Genomic DNA, 19,894 nt, shown 5'->3' on the forward strand with positions numbered 1-19,894 from the left:
TTATACAACTCAGCCTACATTGGTGGACGTGGGATTTGAACTCACCACCTTCAGATCAAGAGACCAAAGCCTTAACCACTAAGCTACCACACCTCCGCCTCCCTTGTATAATCCATGGGTCTAGAACCTGCACTCTTTGGAAGAAAAATAAAGGTTCCTTCACAGTCTTTTGAATGGTTAATCAATCAGTCTTCTTATTCTATGTTCTCTGGAAACTAGTTTACTTTTTATTCCGAAAGAGAAACAGATCCTACAGTTAAAAAGTGCAGCGAATGAGATTGCAGACTGCTGCTTTAATGTTTTTGTTTTGATTGGTTGATAAAGCTGACCACGTTAGAAAGTCTGGGATGGTCGCAATGGCATTTTATCCTCATACATTTTTTTTAATCTTGGTGATCCCTTTCAGGATGTAAAGTCAGTCAAACCGTTAAGAAAAATCATTTACAGCAGCTTTAATCCCCTCCCCCTGCTCACGCCCGGCTTTCCTCGTTGTGTTTGTGTGGGATTAAGGATGGAGAGGGATTACACTCTGTCCTAAACACAACTCTCTCCGGTCTAAACTCTGCTCCGGACTGGAAAACTACGCGAGCGAGACATACAGGACATACAGAGAGAGGAAAAGGTAAGTGATGATTTTTCTCTTAAGTGGTTTCCTCTCTAGAGGCTTAGATGTTCGCTTGGAAAGAGCCTTCTGCGTGTTATCTGTTCAGCTTTTTATTAGAAATAGAATCTGATATACCTGAATGAACATTATTCCGACTTCAAGGTTAAAGGCGGGAGCAGTTACAGCTTTCGGGAATTCTGCAATCTGATTTCAGTGACTATTAATTAATTCATTAATTAAAAAACATTAGAGATTCTGGACACTTAGAGCTGATCTTCGATGTTGAAGCCGGTTCTTGATATCTCCACATATCAGACAGAAACGATCATCCACTGACCGGCCTCTTACGAAGCGCTGACACTGGAGACTCCATAAACGAATAAACACATCCTGACAGAAACCTTAACCAAGTCAGTGATAATTATGGGATGTTTTGTTAACATGCTGCAAGTACCGGTATAAAACGTTACTACCGATATAATAGAGCTAGAACGAGTGCTTTGATATAGAGTTGTTGGTTTAAAATATAATAATAATCATCATCTTCATCATAATAAAGACGTTCTGACCAATCAGCGCTCTAGTATAGCGATGATGTCACTACTTTCATTTCGTTTGAGAAAAAAAACTCGCTCATGGATGTAGAGGTAACTGTATGGCAGAATGTCACATGGCTTTTAGCAAACTACAGTTGAGTACAAAAGTTTGTAGACCCATGGCTTGTTGATGAATTTTCTTCAAAAGTATAGTTACATGTTGGTGTGCAGGAAAAGCAACAAAAGGAAGAAAGCAAAGTGGTGCCATGACCCATGCACAGGTTTTGCAACTGTTCTAAATAATAATAATAATAACAACTGAGGACATGAAGCCTTTATTATCGGCACACATACATTACAGCACAGTGGAATTCTTTTCTTCACATATCCCAGCTGAGGAAGTTGGGGTCAGAGCACAGGGGCAGCTATGATACAGCACCCCTGGAGCAGAGAGGGGTAAGGGCCTTGGTTAATTGCTCAATAGTGGTGCTTGGTGGTGCTGAACCCCGATCCTTCGATCAACAACCCAGAGCCTTAACCACTTGAACCACCACTGCCCCCACTATTAGGCAGTGACACATGATGACACAATTAAACTGTTCAATTGCATCATCATTTCAAATAACAAATGTTCAGCTTGCTAACTGATGCTAATATGAGAGCCAGACTCATTAGTTTGATGACAAATTCATAACACTGTGACTTTGTCTTGTGCATCATTGCTGTAGTAACCAAGACGTGAATTATCGTGCACAGTTTCAGATGTGAAATCATCCAGCCTTGAGATCTCAGGACAATGAAGCCAGCTATGGAGAACAGAGCTAAGGTGGACCCGCTCAGTGTGGAGGACGAGGGTATGAGATGTGAAACCTTTGACTCATTATTACTCTGATGTGGTTCATGATGTTATCTTAAACTAGAAAGAACAAGTTTTGAACACAGTTTGTTGATTTGCTAGGATGTGTTCGGTGTCTGGTGGTTGGTTTGTACACACACAATCTTTTCTCAAAATATCATGCAGATCTTGTGCAGATCTTGTCTCACGTGGTCCAAGAAGTGAAGGACTCTGTTGGCAGGGACATAAATGGGACTTATGTGCTGCATGGTCTCCTGAACACTCCATGGTTACAGTCTTTACTGAAGGTCAGTTGTGTAAAGAATAAACGTTTGGGGTACTGGCATAGGAAAATAATCATCAGGGTGTGATCACAATGTTAATATAAACCTGTGATTTGCGCTGTGGCTGGAACTGCCCTGAGAGCACCTTCTGACCAATCAGAATCCAGAATTCTCTCTCTATATACCTCTCTGCAGGTTTACGAGTGTTTGCAGCAATATCTGAGGAATTCAGCTACCCCATATCTCCCCTATGCCTCTGGGCTCACACTTGAGGTAAAGAACTCCTCTCATGTTTTGAATAATTAGCTTGCTTACCTCAAGCTTCTCGCTTTCAATGATACAAATAAATAACTACCCCTGACCCTACCTGTGGCATGTTTCAGATTCTATCAGATTTGAGAGCTCTGCCATACCCATCCTATGAGGCCAGAGAACTTTACTGCCTTCTCATGGAGCCACACATGCAGGTAACTAGGGCTAATATGAAGTGAAATTAAATCCTGAACCTGGGCCATTAGATGCTTTGGTAGAGTTTGAAATTTTTTACCAAGAAACTGCAAAACACAATATCATGTGGTCTGAAAGATCTTCTGTGGTGGAAAACTTATTTTATAATTTGTTGAGGCATCTATACATATTCCTAAAGATTTCATTCAAATATATTTCAATTATACACTATATTGCCAAAGGTATAGTACCAAGACATTTTGGACAATTTCATGCTGCCAACTTTGTGGGAACAATTTGGGGATGACCCCTTCCTGTTCCAACATGACTGCACACCAGTGCACAAAGCAAGGTCCATAAAGACATGGATGAGCGAGCTTGGTGTGGAGGAACTTGACTGGCCTGCACAGAGTCCTGACCTCAACCTGATAGAACACTTTAGTGTATGTAATAAATATAACAAAACACTTTAAGCAAACTGACAGGATTGTTAGCTCATGCTAATAGCTACTTCACAACTTGATATTTAGCAAGTGACTTGAATCAGGGGTTGAAGAAATGGAAAGTGGATGGTTACTCCAGTTCTAGGTGTCTCTTTAACTGAAAATACGATGTTCTGCATGCAGAGAAAGATAAAATTAGAGCTATGTGTTTTCAGGCTCTGCTCTCAGCCCATGATGTTGTTGGACTGAAGGACTATGAGCCTGTATTGCCTCCACTGCCCGAAGACTTGGCCAACAATGAGGAGGCCATGAGGATCGTCTGCATGGTCAAGAACAACCAACCTCTGGTGAGGATCTTGTGTTTGTTTGCCTGCTCTGCAGAAGGTGCCACAGTTACCAGTGTAAAAAGATGATTAGCTAAAGTGTAGAAACATGCCAAGCTTAATTTGTTGTTGATCTTCTGAGACTTTGTGTTTTTATGAATAACTCGAGTCTTGTATCCTGTGAAGGAACATGGTGTCAATAGGGAGATCCATAGCCAAAGGGATACCAAAACCCTCATCCCAAACAAAGAGGCCCAAAGAGTGGCTCAAGGAAGAGACCCAAGAAGGAAGACTTTTCAGAAATTCAATAGCACGCCTGGAGATATTCCTGCTTTCCAGCAGACCAGTGCATGCTGGGACAGGGGCCTCAGTTACTCCCTAGTTCTTGCTAGAGGGTATACCTCTGACCTTCAAGGTTTTACCAATGACATGGATGCTGAAGATGACTCTGATATAAGAAATGCTGCACTTCTTGCCCCCCCATCAAATGCCACTCTTTCTGAAAGGACCCAAATGTCTCAATCTCCTCCTCTCCCACCAAAAGTTCTCCGGTATGTACGCACTGCCCCTTCGAGCCCCTTTCTCCACCATCGAGTGATACAGGCCCCAACCAACTCTCGAGTGGATCTGGCCAAGCAGGAGAGTCTGGACGTGCAGCTACTTAGTCAGAAAATGGCCACAGCCACAGAGTGCATGTCTGAGAGTATGCAGGAAAATGCAAAGGTGCTTCTCTTGTTGACACAGGCACTGGAAAAGCTCACCAATACAGCAATGGCATCACAAGCTTCAGCTTCTGAGGAATCTACTACCTATCACTATAGAGCATCTCCCTGGTATGGAAATGCAGATTTATGTGCTCATACTTCAGGTAATATGCAGCGAGCTGATGTCAAAAGCATCTCTGGGCATGCTTCTCACCCCGCTGGCAACTTGGTTGGCCATTTTCACTGCCCTTCCTACTTTTCCTTTGCATCTTCCTTTTCTTCTTCCTCCAGCTCAGTTTTTCCAACTCAGCCAATGGCATCTCAGCATTCCGCCAGCAGCACCTCACCAAAAGGGAGAGGCGAACCCAAGCTCTTCTCCACGTCTTCAAGGCATCAGGATAACATACACTCTTATGTGTCCAGTGGTCTGAAGCTGTCCGGCTCCTCCCAAAACCAAAGGGACAGTAGAGGTGGAATTGGTTGTTTCCATAGTCGGAGGAAAAAGAACGGAAAGAAATTAGGTGGTTTTCTCTTTTCTTATCCCACCTCTTTCATTCCTTATGGATCATCATTTTATCTGCTTGTCTTCTTCTCATCGTCTTCCACGTCATCGTTATCACCCACTCTAGTCTGGATGCTATTCTCTTCTTTCATCATTTTCCCTAACCTGTCACTCATTCATCTTTTTCATTATTGTCCATTTGACCATCATTTATAAGTAATAATAAATAATAGGTTTTTGTCTAAGTAAGTCCATTCGTTCATTTCAGGGAGCGACTATACGGAGAGATGAAATGACAGGAGAGATCTACGTGGCTCGAGTTATTCATGGAGGACTGGCTGACCGCAGTGGTGAGATTACTTTCATTCTTTATTGACCATATTTGCATGCAACAGGTTTCCATCAATTGGTCCTGGACACCCCATGTCCTGCACAGTTCAGTGTTTTCTGTACTGTGATACAACCACATCAAGTCAAATATGGGGGATGTGGTAGCTTGGTACCATCCAAAAAACCTGGGTTATGCAAGGGGGGATGTGGTAGCTTAGTGGTTAAGGTGTTGGACTTCTGATTGAAAGGTTGTGAGTTTGAATCCAAGGTCCACCAAGCTGCCACTGGTGGGCCCTTGAGCAAGGCCCTTAACCCTCAGTTGTATAAAAATGAGATTGCAAGATGCTATGAATAAGGGTGTCTGTCAAAATGGCAGATATGTAAATATTTGTTTAATGTAGGTCAAAGCAGTAGGTCAGTAGGTCAAAGCAGGGGTCATACTAAATGGTGCTGGACAGCAGGGTTCTCCTAGACCAGAAATGAGAACCAGTGCTGCAATTACCAGTGATACAAATGGTATGGGGGCACAGTGGTTTATTGTTTAGTATTTTTGCTTAATACCTCCAGGGTTGTGGGGCTCCATTCCCATTTCTGTCCTGTGTGTGTGGAGTTTACATGATCTCCCCATGCTTCTGGGGTTTCCTCTGGGTTTTTTGGTTTCCTCACCTGGTCCAAAGATATGCATTGTAGACTGAGTGGCATTTCTAAACTGTTTATAGTATGGAAATGGGTGTGGGATTGTGTCATGAGATCCCAGGGCCCCACCTTGTGCCCTGGGATACACCCTAGGCTCCCTGTTTAGGATAAGAGGGATAGAGAGAGACAGATTTTCTTGTCTTAATTCTGTATCTTCTTGCAGGTCTCTTGCATGCTGGAGACAGACTGGTGGAAGTGAACGGACATCCTGTGTTTGGACTGGAACCAGAGCAGATAATAAAAATACTGGTCAGAATTCCATTCTCATTTTTTTAATGTAAAAAGTCCTGGCTTCATGGATGTAACCTGATGAGGCATGTCTTTCCCCGAACAGGCTCACTCACATGGAACCGTTATGTTTAAGGTAGTCCCGATTACTGACAGACCCATCAACAACAAGACCATGGTCAGTTATTTCTTCCTTACTATACTATTATTGTAGCATGAAATCAATGGTTAAAGCTTTTTCTTTGCTAAATAACTCCTCAACCGTAGCTGTTTGTGCGAGCCATGGTGGACTACAACCCTCACCAGGACCCTGGCATCCCTTGCGTGGACGCTGGCATGGCTTTCAGGAAGGGCAACCTGCTGGAGATAGTGGACCAGACAGATGCCCTCTGGTGGCAGGCGAAGAAACTGCCATGCAGCTCAACATGTGCTGGACTCATCCCCTCGGCCTGCATGCTCAAGAGGTCTTGATTATACTCAATAATCTGTATAAATATAGTAAATATTAGTGTTTAACATTTTAAATCATCTGTTATTTTACGTACTGTGGGTGTCAAGGAAGCTGAAAGAATTCTGGTGGTCGCAGCCTCACACCTGCAATAAAATATGTGAGTATCCAAAATTAATGGCACCCTTGATTAAAATGAGTAAAAATTAATAATAATTTAAAAAAAAAAAAAAAAAAGACTTTTGGTCTTTGGTGAAAATGGTTGTTAGAAAAAAAAATCCTCTTTTGAATAATTTTGTGTAACGTTTCATTTTCTGTTACAATTATTTTCTGACATAATTCATACAAATCGTCAAAATGTCCCATTTTTTAAACAATGTCTTTTGGCTCTTTTGTTCTAATCTGAAGTGAGCACAGTGGACGAAGGTAAGAATCAGCGGTCAATGTTATTTCTATGAATAAATGGCCTTCTTTTAAACAATGCTGTCTCCTTTCTTCAGAGGATGACATGATGGCTATAGATGTGTCTATTGTAGAGACAGGTATCTTCACCTTCATCTTTTATCTTCATCTTGTGATAATTTCAGTATTCCACCAATGAGATTTATTCGATTTTTTTTCCTTTAGATGAAGAAGCATTTGAATCTGGTAGGCATCTTATTTTTTTAGAATTAGAAAAGAAATAATAATTAAATGACTTAATTATACAAAACCTGAATAAAATTTCCATCTGTTCCACTGATTGGTGACTGAGAAGAAGAACTAAAGGAGGGTAAGAACACTTTAATCACGTTTATTCATAGCATTTTTATTTGTACTGTTGATCACACACACACACACACACACACACACACACTGCTTAATTGTTTCTGGTTGCAGATGAGAGCGAGTTTAGCACTAGTGTTGATGGTATCTATCTCGGTAAGTGTCGACTGTTATCCTTTATTAAAATGAATTAAATGATTTCTAACTGTTATAAGGTATTGTACTTCGGTTTGTTTCAGTTTGTCACTTTGAAGAGGTTCCCTAACTACTGTCTACTATCAAGATGTTTGATATTCACCACACCATTCAGTGACAAATTTAAACAACGAAATACAATACCTCTTCACTCCAGAATTCTGTACAATTCAGCATCTATATAGCAAAGCTCCTGCACAACATCTGGACTTATGATGTGCTGAATATCGTTATAGAGAATGTGTGCAGAAGCCTGTAGTTCTATCTGCTCTGTGTGTGTGTGTGTCAGCCGGGTTCCGGAGGAGTCTACGTGTGTGTCGTCGGCGTAGGGCTCAGGGTGGAGTTTCAGGCCTGATCCGCCCCCTGTGCTGCTCCAGTTCCCTCACCGGTCCATACGAGGAGGTTGTGCGGTACCAGCGCCATCCAGAGGACACACACCGCCTCATCGCCCTGCTGGGTTAGTCTGGGTATGCATGAGGGTGTGTGTGTGTGTGTGTGTGTGTGTGTGTGTATTGTCCAAACCAATTAATTTTGCAAGACGATCATGGTGGCAGGATGTATTTTTATGTATCTTCTGGTTTTAAACGTCTTTGTTCTTATTAAAAACCTCGGGGGATGTAAATATTTGCTTTCAAAACCTAACTGTGGTATTAATCAGGTTATTAATGTTAAAATGCTCCGGTTACTCGGATATATACTCTCTACAACCGTGGTGAGCAGAAAAGCATCTCAGAACACAAAAAAAACAATTGACTTATTACCTAACAACATGATTTGTAGACCTCAACTGTGTGTTTTTGTGTGTTTTAACATCTTGCTTGTCTGCTTAGTTCCTGTATATGTGTATACGCTTCTCTCAGGTCCGTCTGGAGTCGGTGTGAACGAGTTGCGCAGGAAACTGATCGAGATCAACCCCAGAACCTTCCTGGGACCCACACCACGTCAGTATGCCCTTGATCTCACACCTCTGATCATCAGAAACGTAATCTCTCTTTTTGGATTCTACATCATGTGCACTTTTTGCGCTTACAGACACGACGAGGCCACGGAAGATGTACGAGGAGCCCAGGCGAGAGTATCACTTCCTCAGTAGAGATCAGTTTGAGAACATGGTGCATAACAACAGGTGAGTAGAGAAGTTCTTGTACCCTTAGCACCAAATAAAGGATTTATACTCAGTTGTAGCAGGGACGTGTTTGTTTTCTCAGGTTTGTGGAGTACGGTGAGTTCAGAGGTCACCTCTACGGCACCAGTGTGGACACAGTGAAGGACGTTCTGGCTGCTGGGAAGATCTGCATCATTGATATTGATCCATATGTAAGCATGAAAGATTTATCCTATAGTCAAATGCATATCTGATATGTAATCAAATAATAAACACTGTTAAGAATTTTCTCTCCTTGTTGTTTATGCCTCAGGCCATTGCATCAGTACGGACTCCTGAGCTGAAAGCGTACATCATCTATATAAAACCTCCTCCTTTAGCCCAAATGAAACGAACACGGATCAACGCCCAGGTGACTAATTACTGCAGCAGTCGACCGTTTAAGGTGTGTGATCACACACAGAAATAAATTGAGGTTACCTGACGAAAATAATAACATTCCTTATGTGTATGAAATACACTATATTGCCAAAGGTTTTGGGACACCCCTCCAAATAATTGAATTCAGGGGTTGGGCTCGGCCCCTTAGTTCCAGTGAAAGGAACTCTTAATGCTTTAACATACCACGCCATTTTGGACAATTTCATGCTCCCAAATTTATGGGAACAGTTTGGGGATGACCCCTTCCTGTTCCAACATGACTGCACACCAGTGCACAAAGCAAGGTCCATAAAGACATCAATGAGTGAGCTTGGTGTGGAGGAACTTGACTGGCCTGCACAGAATCCTGACCTCAACCTGATAGAACACCTTTGGGATGAATTAGAGAGGAGACTGTGAGCCAGACCTTCTCGTCCAACATCAGTGCCTGACCTCACAAATGCGCTTCTAGAGGAATGGTCAGAAATTCCCATAAACACACTCCTAACCCTTGTGGAAAGCCTTCCCAGAAGAGCTGAAACTGTTATAGCTGCAAAGGGCGGAACAACTCCATATTACATTCATGTGCATGTAAAGGCAGACGTCCCAGTTTTGGTCTGGCTCACAGTTTCCAGTCTAATTCATCCCAAAGGTGATCAGGTTGAGGTCAGGACTCTGTGAAGTTCCTCCACACCAAACTCACTCATCCATATCTTTATGGACCTTGCTTTGTGCACTGGTGTGCAGTCATGTTGGAACAGGAAGGGGTCATCCCCATCAATCAAAATTGAAGCATTAAGAGTTCCTTTCACTGGAACTAAGGGGCCAAGCCCAACCCCTGAAAAACAACACCTGAATTCAATGATTTGCAGGGGTGTCCCCAAACATTTGGCAATATAGTCTAAGTGTATCTATAATTTCTCTCTCACAGGATGAGGACTTTTATGAGATCGAGGAGGCAGGCTGCAGGATGGAGCAGCATTACGGTCAGTTTTTTGATCACGTGATTGTGAACGATGGCCTGCAGTCGTCCTGTGTCCGGCTGATGGCGGCGGTGAGGAGAGCTCAGGAAGAGCCGCAGTGGGTTCCTGCATCGTGGATCAAACCGGCTGAGGAAACATGACATTCACGGCTCAGTTTTTTTTGTTGCTGTTTTTAATACCACTGATTTAACTCACAGCAACAAAACGCTCATGAGATGAATCCAATCATTGTTAGTGGAGGTCTTGTGATGGAGCTCTTGAGGACTCCAGCTTGAGGATGTGTGAACTTACATTTTGTGAATAGATAATGTACAGTCATGTGATCACAAAAAAGTCATGCTTCATGAAATTTACTTCTTAAAATATATATTGCGTGTGTTTATTTTAATCATGTCAGGATATGAATGAAAAAAATATTCCATAAAATGTTACACTTGCACATAAATTATGCACAACATTCTCTACAGCAAACATTCGAATCTGTCAGATTTCCTGGATGGAAAGCCAAATACATGCATTACATTTTATCTACAATAAAAATGATTTACTTAACTTTATTTACTATTTATTATTTACTTGTTTGCCGCATTTATAACCCAGATTTAATAATACAAGTCACGTGACGCTTGAAGCGACCGGTCTGTATCCAACGGCAACAAACAACATGAGGGCTTTATTCCGAACAACATCCCATCAGCATCAGAAGTGCACTACCTAGGGCATGAATTAACGGGCTATTACGTCATATCTAGTGCACTACATATACTTTATGTATGTATTTGAGATTTAGCCTCGTGAAGGCTGAAAACAGAAATCTCTGCGTTTTTGTTCTCGCTCTCCTTTTTCTTTTTTTTTAAAATCCACACTAGAATAAAAAGCTGATATTTATGAATTGACAAGGGTGTTATTTTATTTGAAATAAACATGACAATGGACATGGACGATGAAAAGGTGAGTAGGATGTTGTTAGCGGTTGGGTTGAGTAACAGAGTTAGCTTGCTTGCTAGCTAGCTTGATGTAAAGCTCACGTTAATCACACAATATTTGTTAGTATAATTTATATGTTCCTAAATTTTATGTAATGTAGGTTTACAGCACAAGAAGAAGAGACCTCCCGCCAATTACACACGTGCAGAAAGTAAGTTTTGCATGCTAAAGGCTGTTTATACATGCTGCACAACACCGGTTGCCAGATTAAGTAGATTTACGTTTTTGGCAAGAATTGCGGATTTGTGCTGATCTACAGCGGGTTTAAAAGCCAACTTTTATATAAACCTACAAGTGAAACCGAATAATCCAGGTTTGTTTATGACTTAACTAAGGAGTCGAATCAGGAGTTGCATGGAAAACGATTCCGAGTCGATTGATAATTTGAACTGAGCCAGTTTACTCGGCTCAGTTCTCAAAAAGAGCCGACTCTTGTAAACGCCTCCTGGTCTTTTTCTTCTTCTTTTCTTTTTTTTTTTAAATAATCTCTTTTAAATGTTTTAAATCACCAAGGAGCTACATATATTATTAATAAGCCTAATAAAACATTCATTTTTGACAATAAAAATGTAAAAACCTTAATTTAACCATAATGCAGAAGAAGAGCCACAATATTCTGGTTAAAACTGGCTGTGCATTTTTATTGTGTGTCAAACAAATCACTTGTTAATAGGTTTTCATGGCTGCTTTTCGATGATTTCCGGAGAGCATTGTGCTGAGAGCTGATGCATTTTTATTGAATCACAGGAATTTGGAAAAAATATGAATGTGTGTGTGTGTTAAAAATCATTTAAAGGGGAAGTAAAGCTCATGAATCTCAACTCTTGAGTAAGTAGTGGCGTAATCCTGGCCTCAAATTTAGCTCAGCACTAATCCAAGCACACACCTGCACACGTGTGTGTGTGTGTGTGTGTAATGTCACTTTCTCGCCGTTGATCTTTAGTAGGAATGACGAAGAAACAATTGGTGAGTTTTCATCACATACCGGTGCCTGAGACAGAAAAGACGGCTAGAGCGGTTCAGTGGTTTATACCTGGTGCTTTGTGTTTATTCAGAGACGTGACATTGTGACTTTTTTTTTTAAAGCGGGGTCCACGTGCGTTACCGTCTTTGCCGAGGTAAGTTCCACAGATAATAGTGAGATGTTAGTGTCATTTTGTTGTTTTTTGCACATTAATTTTGATCTCTTTGTCTCTCTCCTCCACCTTTGCATTGCCCTGCACTCAAATCAGCCAGGATACAGCAGGTTAGTACAGCATCTCCAGTAGGGAAGGAAACTGGTTCATTTATATAACAAATAAAAAAAACTTCAGGCCGTGTTGTTTTAAGAAATCAGTCCCTTTAGGATTTCATGTTGAAATCTACTACTTGAATTGGTGAAATTAGCTGAACACATGTTGTCACACAGTTGTGCTATTTAGTCTTATCTGAAATGTTCCCATGACAGCATATGAAGACATTTCATCAACACTGCAATTCATTTCCAGCTTCAGAAATATAGTCCATTATCACAATCCTGTGCTTTCTTCATCTTCGCTGTTCTTCGACCCAGATGAGATGCCAGTTCCCAAGAAGAGAAAGAAGAAGAAAGTCAAGCAGGAGGAGAGCACAGACTTGGTCGAGGTTCCTAAAGGTGAGATCACACGAGAGCCTCAGCTTAATCTGTTTTCAGATTTTTACAATTCTTTTACATTTACACCAGAAATATACATCAAATGTCACCACCCCATGTTTAGGACTGAGACAGATGGTCAAGAAAAACAGAATTAGATGATACTGGATATCTAAAAGAATATATTGAAGGGGCAGTTTGTGCTTTTTAACACCATTGCAGTGCAAATCCTGATGAACTTCCTTATTTTCCTATGATTGACCTACTTCTGAAGCTAGATCCACTCTGTCAGCTGCCTGTTAAGGAGTCCAAGATGAGCACCTCTGCAAGATGGAGCTAATTTCTGGGCCAGAAAATTATAAAGCGAAGCCAAACAGCATACCAATACTAGAAATGTCATTTTTAAGTACTTTTGAACTGTGAGTGATTCAGGTCCAGAAACATTTTTCAAATTTTACAGACTGCCCCTTTAAGATGATAAGATGTGACTGTCCTGTTGAAGATGCATGCAGCATGTATGCAATGTAATCTGGCTCTTTCACTTCAGGAGATGGTGCGATCGAGATGGGAGGCCTGGCCAGTCCAAGGCTATCGGAGAGCCGAGAGCGTTTAACTCCCGAACCTCCTGAAAACCAACCTCAGAGAAAGAAAAAGAAGAAGAAAGCCGAGGCAGTTGGTGCGTCTCAAATCGCAAAACAGTAGAACATTGTTGTTTATTAGGTGAAGTGTCGATCCGTTTGGTGACCATGACGTGCTGTGATTGGTCAGATCAGGACGGCGATCATGCTAACCTGGTGCTGAACAGTGACCTGGCGGATCAGAACTCGGACGAGGAAACGACCCGGAAATTGAAGAAGAAGAAAAAGAAGTGAGTCAACAGTAAAAAAAAATAAATAAATAAAATAAATAAGTCCATTGAAATCCTTCATTCACTTTTCTGTCTTTGTCTCTACAGGTCCAAGCCTAAAGTGACCGAAACTGAGCTAAATAATGACCTGGACATTGAAGATGATGACATCATCACCGGCACCCAGGCTCCGATCCCCCAGCATGCATTGTTCTCCGCTCCTCAGGGTCAGAGTCAGCCTGTGGCCAAGGTGTTCATTGAGAGAGGACGTAGGTTCACACTTTCACTGACCGTACAGAAGCTCAGGCATGAAGACATGTACTGTATTAAACCTAACCGGTCATTTTGTTGGACAGCTGTTGTAGTTGTGCGATATTCTTACCATGGGTTAATATTTAAAACACACACACAGTATTCAGTATTACTGGCTATTTTGCTTAAATGTAGTGGAGTGATTATGTAAGTGACTGAATATTATATAAGACTGTATGTGAGTCTTATATAATCTCTAATTGTGTGTGTGTGTTTTCAGGCCGTTTTCAGCCTGCTGATCGCACACAGCAGCGTAGGACCAGCACTCAGATGGAGCCCAACTTCATGGATGTCCAGTCCACATGGACCACCCGAGACGTATCCATGAGAGTGCACCGCGGCTTCAGGTGGGTTTGTGATATACAGTGCCTTGCATAAATTATCCCCCCATTATGAAGTGATTTTCCTGCTAACATCACACAATAAACCCGGCGTCTTTTCTGCAGGGTGATCGGTTTGTTCTCTCACGGCTTTCTAGCTGGTTTCGCCGTTTGGAACATCATCGTGCTGTACGTTTTGGCTGGAGATCAGATGAGCACTCTGCCCAACTTACTGCAGCAGTACTACACCCTGGCGTACCCCGCACAGTGCCTCTTTTACCTCCTCCTGACCCTTAGCACCGTTTCAGCCTTCGACAGGTAGGACACAGTGATGACGTCTGTTTAAACTCCTCCCTAAAACACGATAAATACTGAAACATGAAATGTCTTAAAACAGAGTGAATCTTGCCAGAGTTCCGACAGCCATCAGGAGTTTCCTCACTCTTGAACCTGTGGCACTCGCCTCCTTCTGTGAGTTTCTATTTTCTAACACAGTCAGAGTATATATAAAAAGATGTTCAGTTCTACACTGAGCTTCTCTCTCTGTCTAGTATATTTCTCAGCTCTGGTCCTGTCTCTAAGCCAGCAGATGACTAGTGACCGTATTAATCTCCACAGCAGTGTGAACGCATCACTATGGTGAGTCTAAGATAATACACCTTAACGACCCACTGATTAAAGGCAGACTAGTCAACCTTCGTTAATTTTTCAAAGGAGCTCCACATCGGAGTACGACTTATTACTTATTAACGAGGTAACATGTAGATCTGGAATGATTACCAGTTGCATTGGTGTTTTAAACCACTAAGGTTAACTAAGACATCTTGGCTGGTGTTGCTAGGAAACAACATCTGTACAGAGGCCCACTCTGGTAGCCATGTTGCTTAAGATTACTGTCTAGGTCTCAAATGTTTATATCCATGTTCTCCTGTCCTTCTTATCCAACAAACCATGTCAGGGTGCCTGGCTCAGAACGTAGTGTGCTGTATCCCTGGATCATAGTTCATCTAGTGGTCACTCTGTTGGTGGGCTTGGCCTGGGTCCTAGTGTCTACGTCTCCAGATGTGGATTACACAGAAGGTAAGTTTGACAGTGTGCCAAAATTAAGCACATCAGATAGAGCATTGCCTTAGATTTCACACAATGCCTTATTTGTCCAGAGTCCTTGATGGCCATGAAGATAGAACATCCCAAAGTGGAGGAGAAGGGTAGTGTCACTGCCTAAGTAGCAGCACCGGATGAAATGTTCCATGGTTGTACTCATTCTGCACAGTGTACATTTGTAAATAAAGTTTTTAGAACTACTACTGTTTGTCTTCATTTAGTCTTAAATTGTGTGTTAGAAGTCTGTTGGAAGTACAGATTTGGGTCTAATGTCCAAGCTATAGCTGCTGGAGGCCAGCTTAAGCAGCAAAAACCCATTAGTACCAAGGCAGTTTGTTAAAGAAAGTCACTTTATTCACTACAGCAGTGTTATCTGAAGACCAGGATGCTGTTTTGGCCTTCGTCTCAGAACTTCCATCAGGAGCACACAGATACTCATTGCCGTGAGAGCAGCTACACCATACAGTCCATAGCCAATACCCAGAGACACTAAAGACATGCGGAAAGACGTGAAAGTAGGGTTTAGTTTCCGTAGATTGGTTGAAAAAGCTCTTAAAAGATCTTACCTTCCTCATAAATCTGCTTGGCTTTGAGCTGAAGCTTGAAGGTCAGCGATAAAGATGACTATTCCACTAGAGACTAGGAACTTCTTTCCAGAATCCTGTGCAGCTGGAATGGATCTTCCTGTCAAATCAAGTTGGTAAATATAAGAAAAAAGGAGGTGAGGAGTAGTAGTATGAGCTTTTCCTTTAGTCCAAGACAAACTTACTTGTCCTATGACAGCTAGGTTCACAGGACTCTGTAGCGGAGAGCTGGCACACAGCCGTACTGCAGTGGATGAAGAGCTGGAGAAAAGGAGGACACCATAACAAGACCTAACCTTACCTAAAAAAAAAATCTACAAACATGGCAAAATTTAAGAGGCACACCTGTTCCTTTTGAGGTATTATTAGATCCTTGTCTACAAAGGTAAACATCGTCACCACGAAGCGCCTGTAGTGAGTCGGATACTGCAGACCTGAGGACAGACCTACAGGAACCAGAGTGGTCCGGAAGCGGTCATCTTCATAAGGACACCTTGTAAAGGCAAAACAAATCAGACAGACCAGGCCTGCTGTCATGTCAGAGGTATATTGACTTGGTGGTAATTACCAAGGTGAAGAGCTTACCCTGCAACCAGGAGGTCCCACTGAGGTTTACTCGAGAAATCTGGGGAACTAGTGGCCCAGCAGTGGTTCAACACAAGGGCGATATTTGGATCCGTCCTCTCCAGAATGCGTACTTCTACGTACACTGGATCCCGCAGTACCTTCGTCACAGGGTAGTCAGCTTCCGTGTAGTATGAGCTATACACGTCAGCTGGAATAACGTTAAATTAGAAATAAATTTTTTCTCCAAACTAGTTCTTAAATTCCGTTTCCAAATGATGAGTACAAATCACCTGTTCCCAGTTATTGTTAAGTCATGCCAGATCCCTTCCCTTATATCAACCCCCCAACCCAGCCAATCATCTAAACCTGAAAGTATCCCAAATTTACCCCCTTTTGTAGCATCCAGAACACCATGCCAACACTTCCAAGGTAACAATATCAAGTAGTCAAGTAAGCTTACCATCAGAACACCCTTTAGTGGTACACACCCCATTAGCAAGCCGCAGCTTCATTCTCAGGATGCCTTGCTGAACCACAGGAGGAGGAGGAGGAGGAGGAGGTGTGTTCACATCTACCACTAAATCCTCCACCGCTGTAGCCAAATATCTGCACTGGAACGTTAGCCTGAAAGATGATCAACCATCCAAAAATTAGCCTTACACTAGCTAGGAAGCCAGTTTCAGATAGATACATGATGATCACCACTCACTCAAAAGAGCTGTCTCTTGTGATTGTACCATGAGGACCAAAACCCACTTCATACGACGATGCCATGGCGTTCTCGTAAACAATATAGTCACCTTCTACCTGAAGGAAAGACATTTGAAAGGACTAGGACAGGAGAAGGCATGGAAGAAGTGTTTTAAAAGCAACCAACTCAGGTTCTGAGCATTTTGGGACACCTGAACATCAACATCTGTGAACATTTCTGATACAGAGCCAGCCAACTGACCTTCTTTCTTGAACCACAGGCTGTGACTGGGAACTGGTAGATGGCAAAGTCATCGTTGCTGTCAACAACTTCACAGGGGCCACCAGTCGCCTCAGGGATACTGAGGCAGTCCAGTTTGATTCTCGGTATTGTGACATCTCTGGATATGACCAGTATAACCTGTCCATCCATGGTGCACTGTACAGTGACTGAAACAGTCAAGTACAAGAGCAACCTTGAGTGACCTTGGCATTTTCAGGAGTTAAACAGGCAAGTTCACAAGACCTAGATATAAACTGGGTCATGCTTTAAATACCCTATTTCCAAACGTTTTGGGACACCCCTCTAAATCCTACAGTTGAATTGGTCCCTTAGTTCCAGGGAAAGGAACTCAATGCTTCAGCATACCAAGATATTTTGGACAATTTCATGCTCCCAACTTTGTGGGAACAGTTTGGGGATGACCCCTTTCACAAAGCAAGGTCCATAAAGACATGGACGAGCGAGTTTGGTGTGGAGGAACTTGACACCTAGAACACCTTTGGAATGAATTAGAGCAGAGACTGCGAGCCAGGCCTTCTCATCCAACATCAGTGCCTGACCTCACAAATACACTTCTGGTGGAATGGTCAAAAATTCCCATGCTCCTTAACTTTGTGGAAAGCTTTCTCAGAAGAGTTGAAGCTGTTATAGCTGCAAAGGGTGGGCCAACTCCATATTACATTCATGTGCATGTCCAAAATTTGACAATATAGTGTATCAACATAACCTGAGCCACTGTGGTTGGAGTTATTATGAGCCATCACGTCAGCTAATGATCATCAAGAATCTATTTGTTAGCCATTGGTAAATTCCCATGTTTCTAGGTTCCTTGGCAACGACTATAGAATTGATTAGGATATGGTTGGATTTTAATTAATTCTAACACCAAGCTTGCTCTTTATATAATTTCCTATTAGTCATGTTGATTGTTGCAGATTTGTAGGTTGCTTAATAAATTCAGGAAATCAAAACACATTCAAAAAGCAGTTTAGTTTAAATTTCTCACCTGCTTTTCCATAATAGCACATGGGCCCATGGTAAGCTTGTATGAACCTTCGGTTATCATAACAACATTCGAGCGCTTCACACTCGGCAGGACTGATGCCAGGTTCACCACAACCCACCCGTGAAGATTCATCCACCTCACACAGCTGTGATGATTCAGAGACCCTGTGGATCTGCTGCTGTGATCGATTAATCCCTGTGTGTGATTCCTGAAGCAGCTTTCCTTCTCGCTGAGCGACTCCTGGTTGCGTTAACTGACTCTGATCCACATGATTGCTCATGTTAACTGATGGAGTTTGCCATGGTAGGATTTTTGGTACTTGGGCACTACAAAAACTGGCATATAGGATAAGGCACACTAACGCCAGCACAGGCAGCACCTTCACCATCATCTTTACTTAAATGAGTAAGCTTTCTAACAGCACCTGAGAACCTGTTTAATAGGCTTTAGGGTTGCCAGGTCTTCATTGTGGCTTGAGGGTTGGCTGTTTTTCCATCCATCCATTTTCTATACCTGCTTTATTCCTAATTAGGGTCACAGGGATCTGCTGGAGCCTATCCCAGCACACATTGGGCGAAAGGCAGGGGTACACCCTGGACAGTCTCCAGTCCATAACAGGGCCACACATATAGACAGATGGGTTGCATCTGTTAAATGTTATTGTTTTACAGGCCACATAGGAAAGCTGGATTTATTTAATGATAACATTAAGCATATGGTCTGTTAATAATGTTAATGGACAGTGGTAATGACTAAAATGTAGTGCAATTAACAGGTGAAATGGCTTATCTGTCAGAATTGTGGTAGTAAAATTATGGTAAATCAATATAAAATAAAAATATAGGAGATTTTGTAGACGAATTGGTTTTAACTGAAGACCTGGCAACCCTGCTGCATTGTGGTTAATTATCCTGCAGTCTTTCCCACAGTTCATTTGTTTGAGCAGGGTTTTAAAATGCCTTAAAGCTACATGTGAGTTAGCTCAAAAGTTTGTTGAGATTTTTTTTAAAGGTTATAAACATTTTTTATTTTTTTGGAAAAGACAGTGACATTCAGGATATATTACTGTTATTATTATTATTATTATTATTATTATTATTATTATTATTGTAGTAGTATTGTTGTTGTCACAGTAATGTTCACTGGCTAATTAAACACAGGAAATTAATGAAAGGTTTACACCAAGCTATTTATTTATTTATGTATTTATGTATTTATTACGGATGGGAAGATTATTGTCATTATTATTATTATTATTATTATTATTATTATTATTATTATTATTATTATTATTGTTGTTGTTGTTGTATAACAAGTCACAGTAATGTTCACTAGCTACAAATATAAATTGTTTGACAAAAATATTAACTGAACACGGGAAATTAATTAAAGGTTTACGCCAAGCTATTTATTTATTTATTTATTGGGGTGGGAAGATGATGATAATTATTATAAAAAAATATAATAATAATAATAATAATAATAATAATAATAATAATAATAATAATAATTATTATTATTATTATTATTATTATTATTATTTATTTATTTATTTATTTATTTATTTATTTAGTCTTTGTTGTAAGTATGGGCATTTTAGAAAAAAGACAGTGACACTGAGGATTTAGGCTTTATTCCTTTTTTTAGAGGCTTTGTGCAAGGTTAATTTTTACTGGAAAGATCATTTTGGAAAAAGATATAAACAATAAATTTGTTATATTTTACAATAACGTG

The 19,894-nt window shown here is 41.2% G+C and overlaps 3 protein-coding genes across 5 annotated transcripts; 2 read left to right on the top strand and 1 right to left on the bottom strand.

The window, feature by feature from the left end:
- Window positions 1-56: 56 nt before the first annotated feature.
- mpp4b (MAGUK p55 scaffold protein 4b) lies at window positions 57-12,086 on the top strand. Of its 2 annotated transcripts, XM_058403216.1 has the most exons (24): window positions 57-622; window positions 1,897-1,994; window positions 2,162-2,283; window positions 2,455-2,532; window positions 2,643-2,726; window positions 3,365-3,496; window positions 4,947-5,028; window positions 5,868-5,953; window positions 6,039-6,110; window positions 6,200-6,396; window positions 6,491-6,540; window positions 6,789-6,806; window positions 6,881-6,922; window positions 7,008-7,028; window positions 7,138-7,152; window positions 7,260-7,301; window positions 7,630-7,797; window positions 8,201-8,281; window positions 8,373-8,466; window positions 8,549-8,657; window positions 8,759-8,890; window positions 9,797-10,799; window positions 10,936-11,953; window positions 12,068-12,086. In XM_058403216.1, exons 2-22 carry the CDS (start codon window positions 1,937-1,939, stop codon window positions 9,986-9,988), a joined length of 1,875 nt encoding a protein of 624 aa, XP_058259199.1. In that variant the 5' UTR covers window positions 57-622; window positions 1,897-1,936; the 3' UTR covers window positions 9,989-10,799; window positions 10,936-11,953; window positions 12,068-12,086. The 2 variants fall into 2 exon arrangements, with proteins under 2 accessions (XP_058259199.1, XP_058259200.1); XM_058403217.1 differs by lacking the exons at window positions 4,947-5,028; window positions 5,868-5,953; window positions 6,039-6,110; ... (13 more) ...; window positions 10,936-11,953; window positions 12,068-12,086 and adding an exon at window positions 3,659-4,923 and having other exon boundaries at window positions 57-1,994.
- On the top strand, window positions 11,965-15,225 carry tmem237b (transmembrane protein 237b). 2 transcript variants are annotated; one of them, XM_058403219.1, is made up of 11 exons: window positions 11,965-12,081; window positions 12,388-12,468; window positions 12,995-13,123; window positions 13,216-13,315; window positions 13,403-13,563; window positions 13,827-13,953; window positions 14,053-14,244; window positions 14,324-14,397; window positions 14,478-14,565; window positions 14,885-15,006; window positions 15,087-15,225. In XM_058403219.1, exons 2-11 carry the CDS (start codon window positions 12,393-12,395, stop codon window positions 15,149-15,151), a joined length of 1,134 nt encoding a protein of 377 aa, XP_058259202.1. In that variant the 5' UTR covers window positions 11,965-12,081; window positions 12,388-12,392; the 3' UTR covers window positions 15,152-15,225. The 2 variants fall into 2 exon arrangements, with proteins under 2 accessions (XP_058259202.1, XP_058259201.1); XM_058403218.1 differs by lacking the exon at window positions 11,965-12,081 and having other exon boundaries at window positions 12,107-12,468.
- A 163-nt stretch (window positions 15,226-15,388) lies between these two features.
- zp2l2 (zona pellucida glycoprotein 2, like 2) lies at window positions 15,389-18,551 on the bottom strand. Its single transcript, XM_058403522.1, has 9 exons — window positions 18,161-18,551; window positions 17,134-17,321; window positions 16,891-16,988; window positions 16,642-16,805; window positions 16,200-16,389; window positions 15,960-16,107; window positions 15,800-15,875; window positions 15,609-15,714; window positions 15,389-15,533 (listed from the first exon to the last, which is right to left on the bottom strand). Exons 1-9 carry the CDS (start codon window positions 18,549-18,551, stop codon window positions 15,389-15,391), a joined length of 1,506 nt encoding a protein of 501 aa, XP_058259505.1.
- Window positions 18,552-19,894: the final 1,343 nt, after the last annotated feature.

The sequence above is a fragment of the Hemibagrus wyckioides genome, linkage group LG11 (assembly GCF_019097595.1).
Source record: "Hemibagrus wyckioides isolate EC202008001 linkage group LG11, SWU_Hwy_1.0, whole genome shotgun sequence".
Taxonomy (NCBI): Eukaryota; Metazoa; Chordata; class Actinopteri; order Siluriformes; family Bagridae; genus Hemibagrus; species Hemibagrus wyckioides.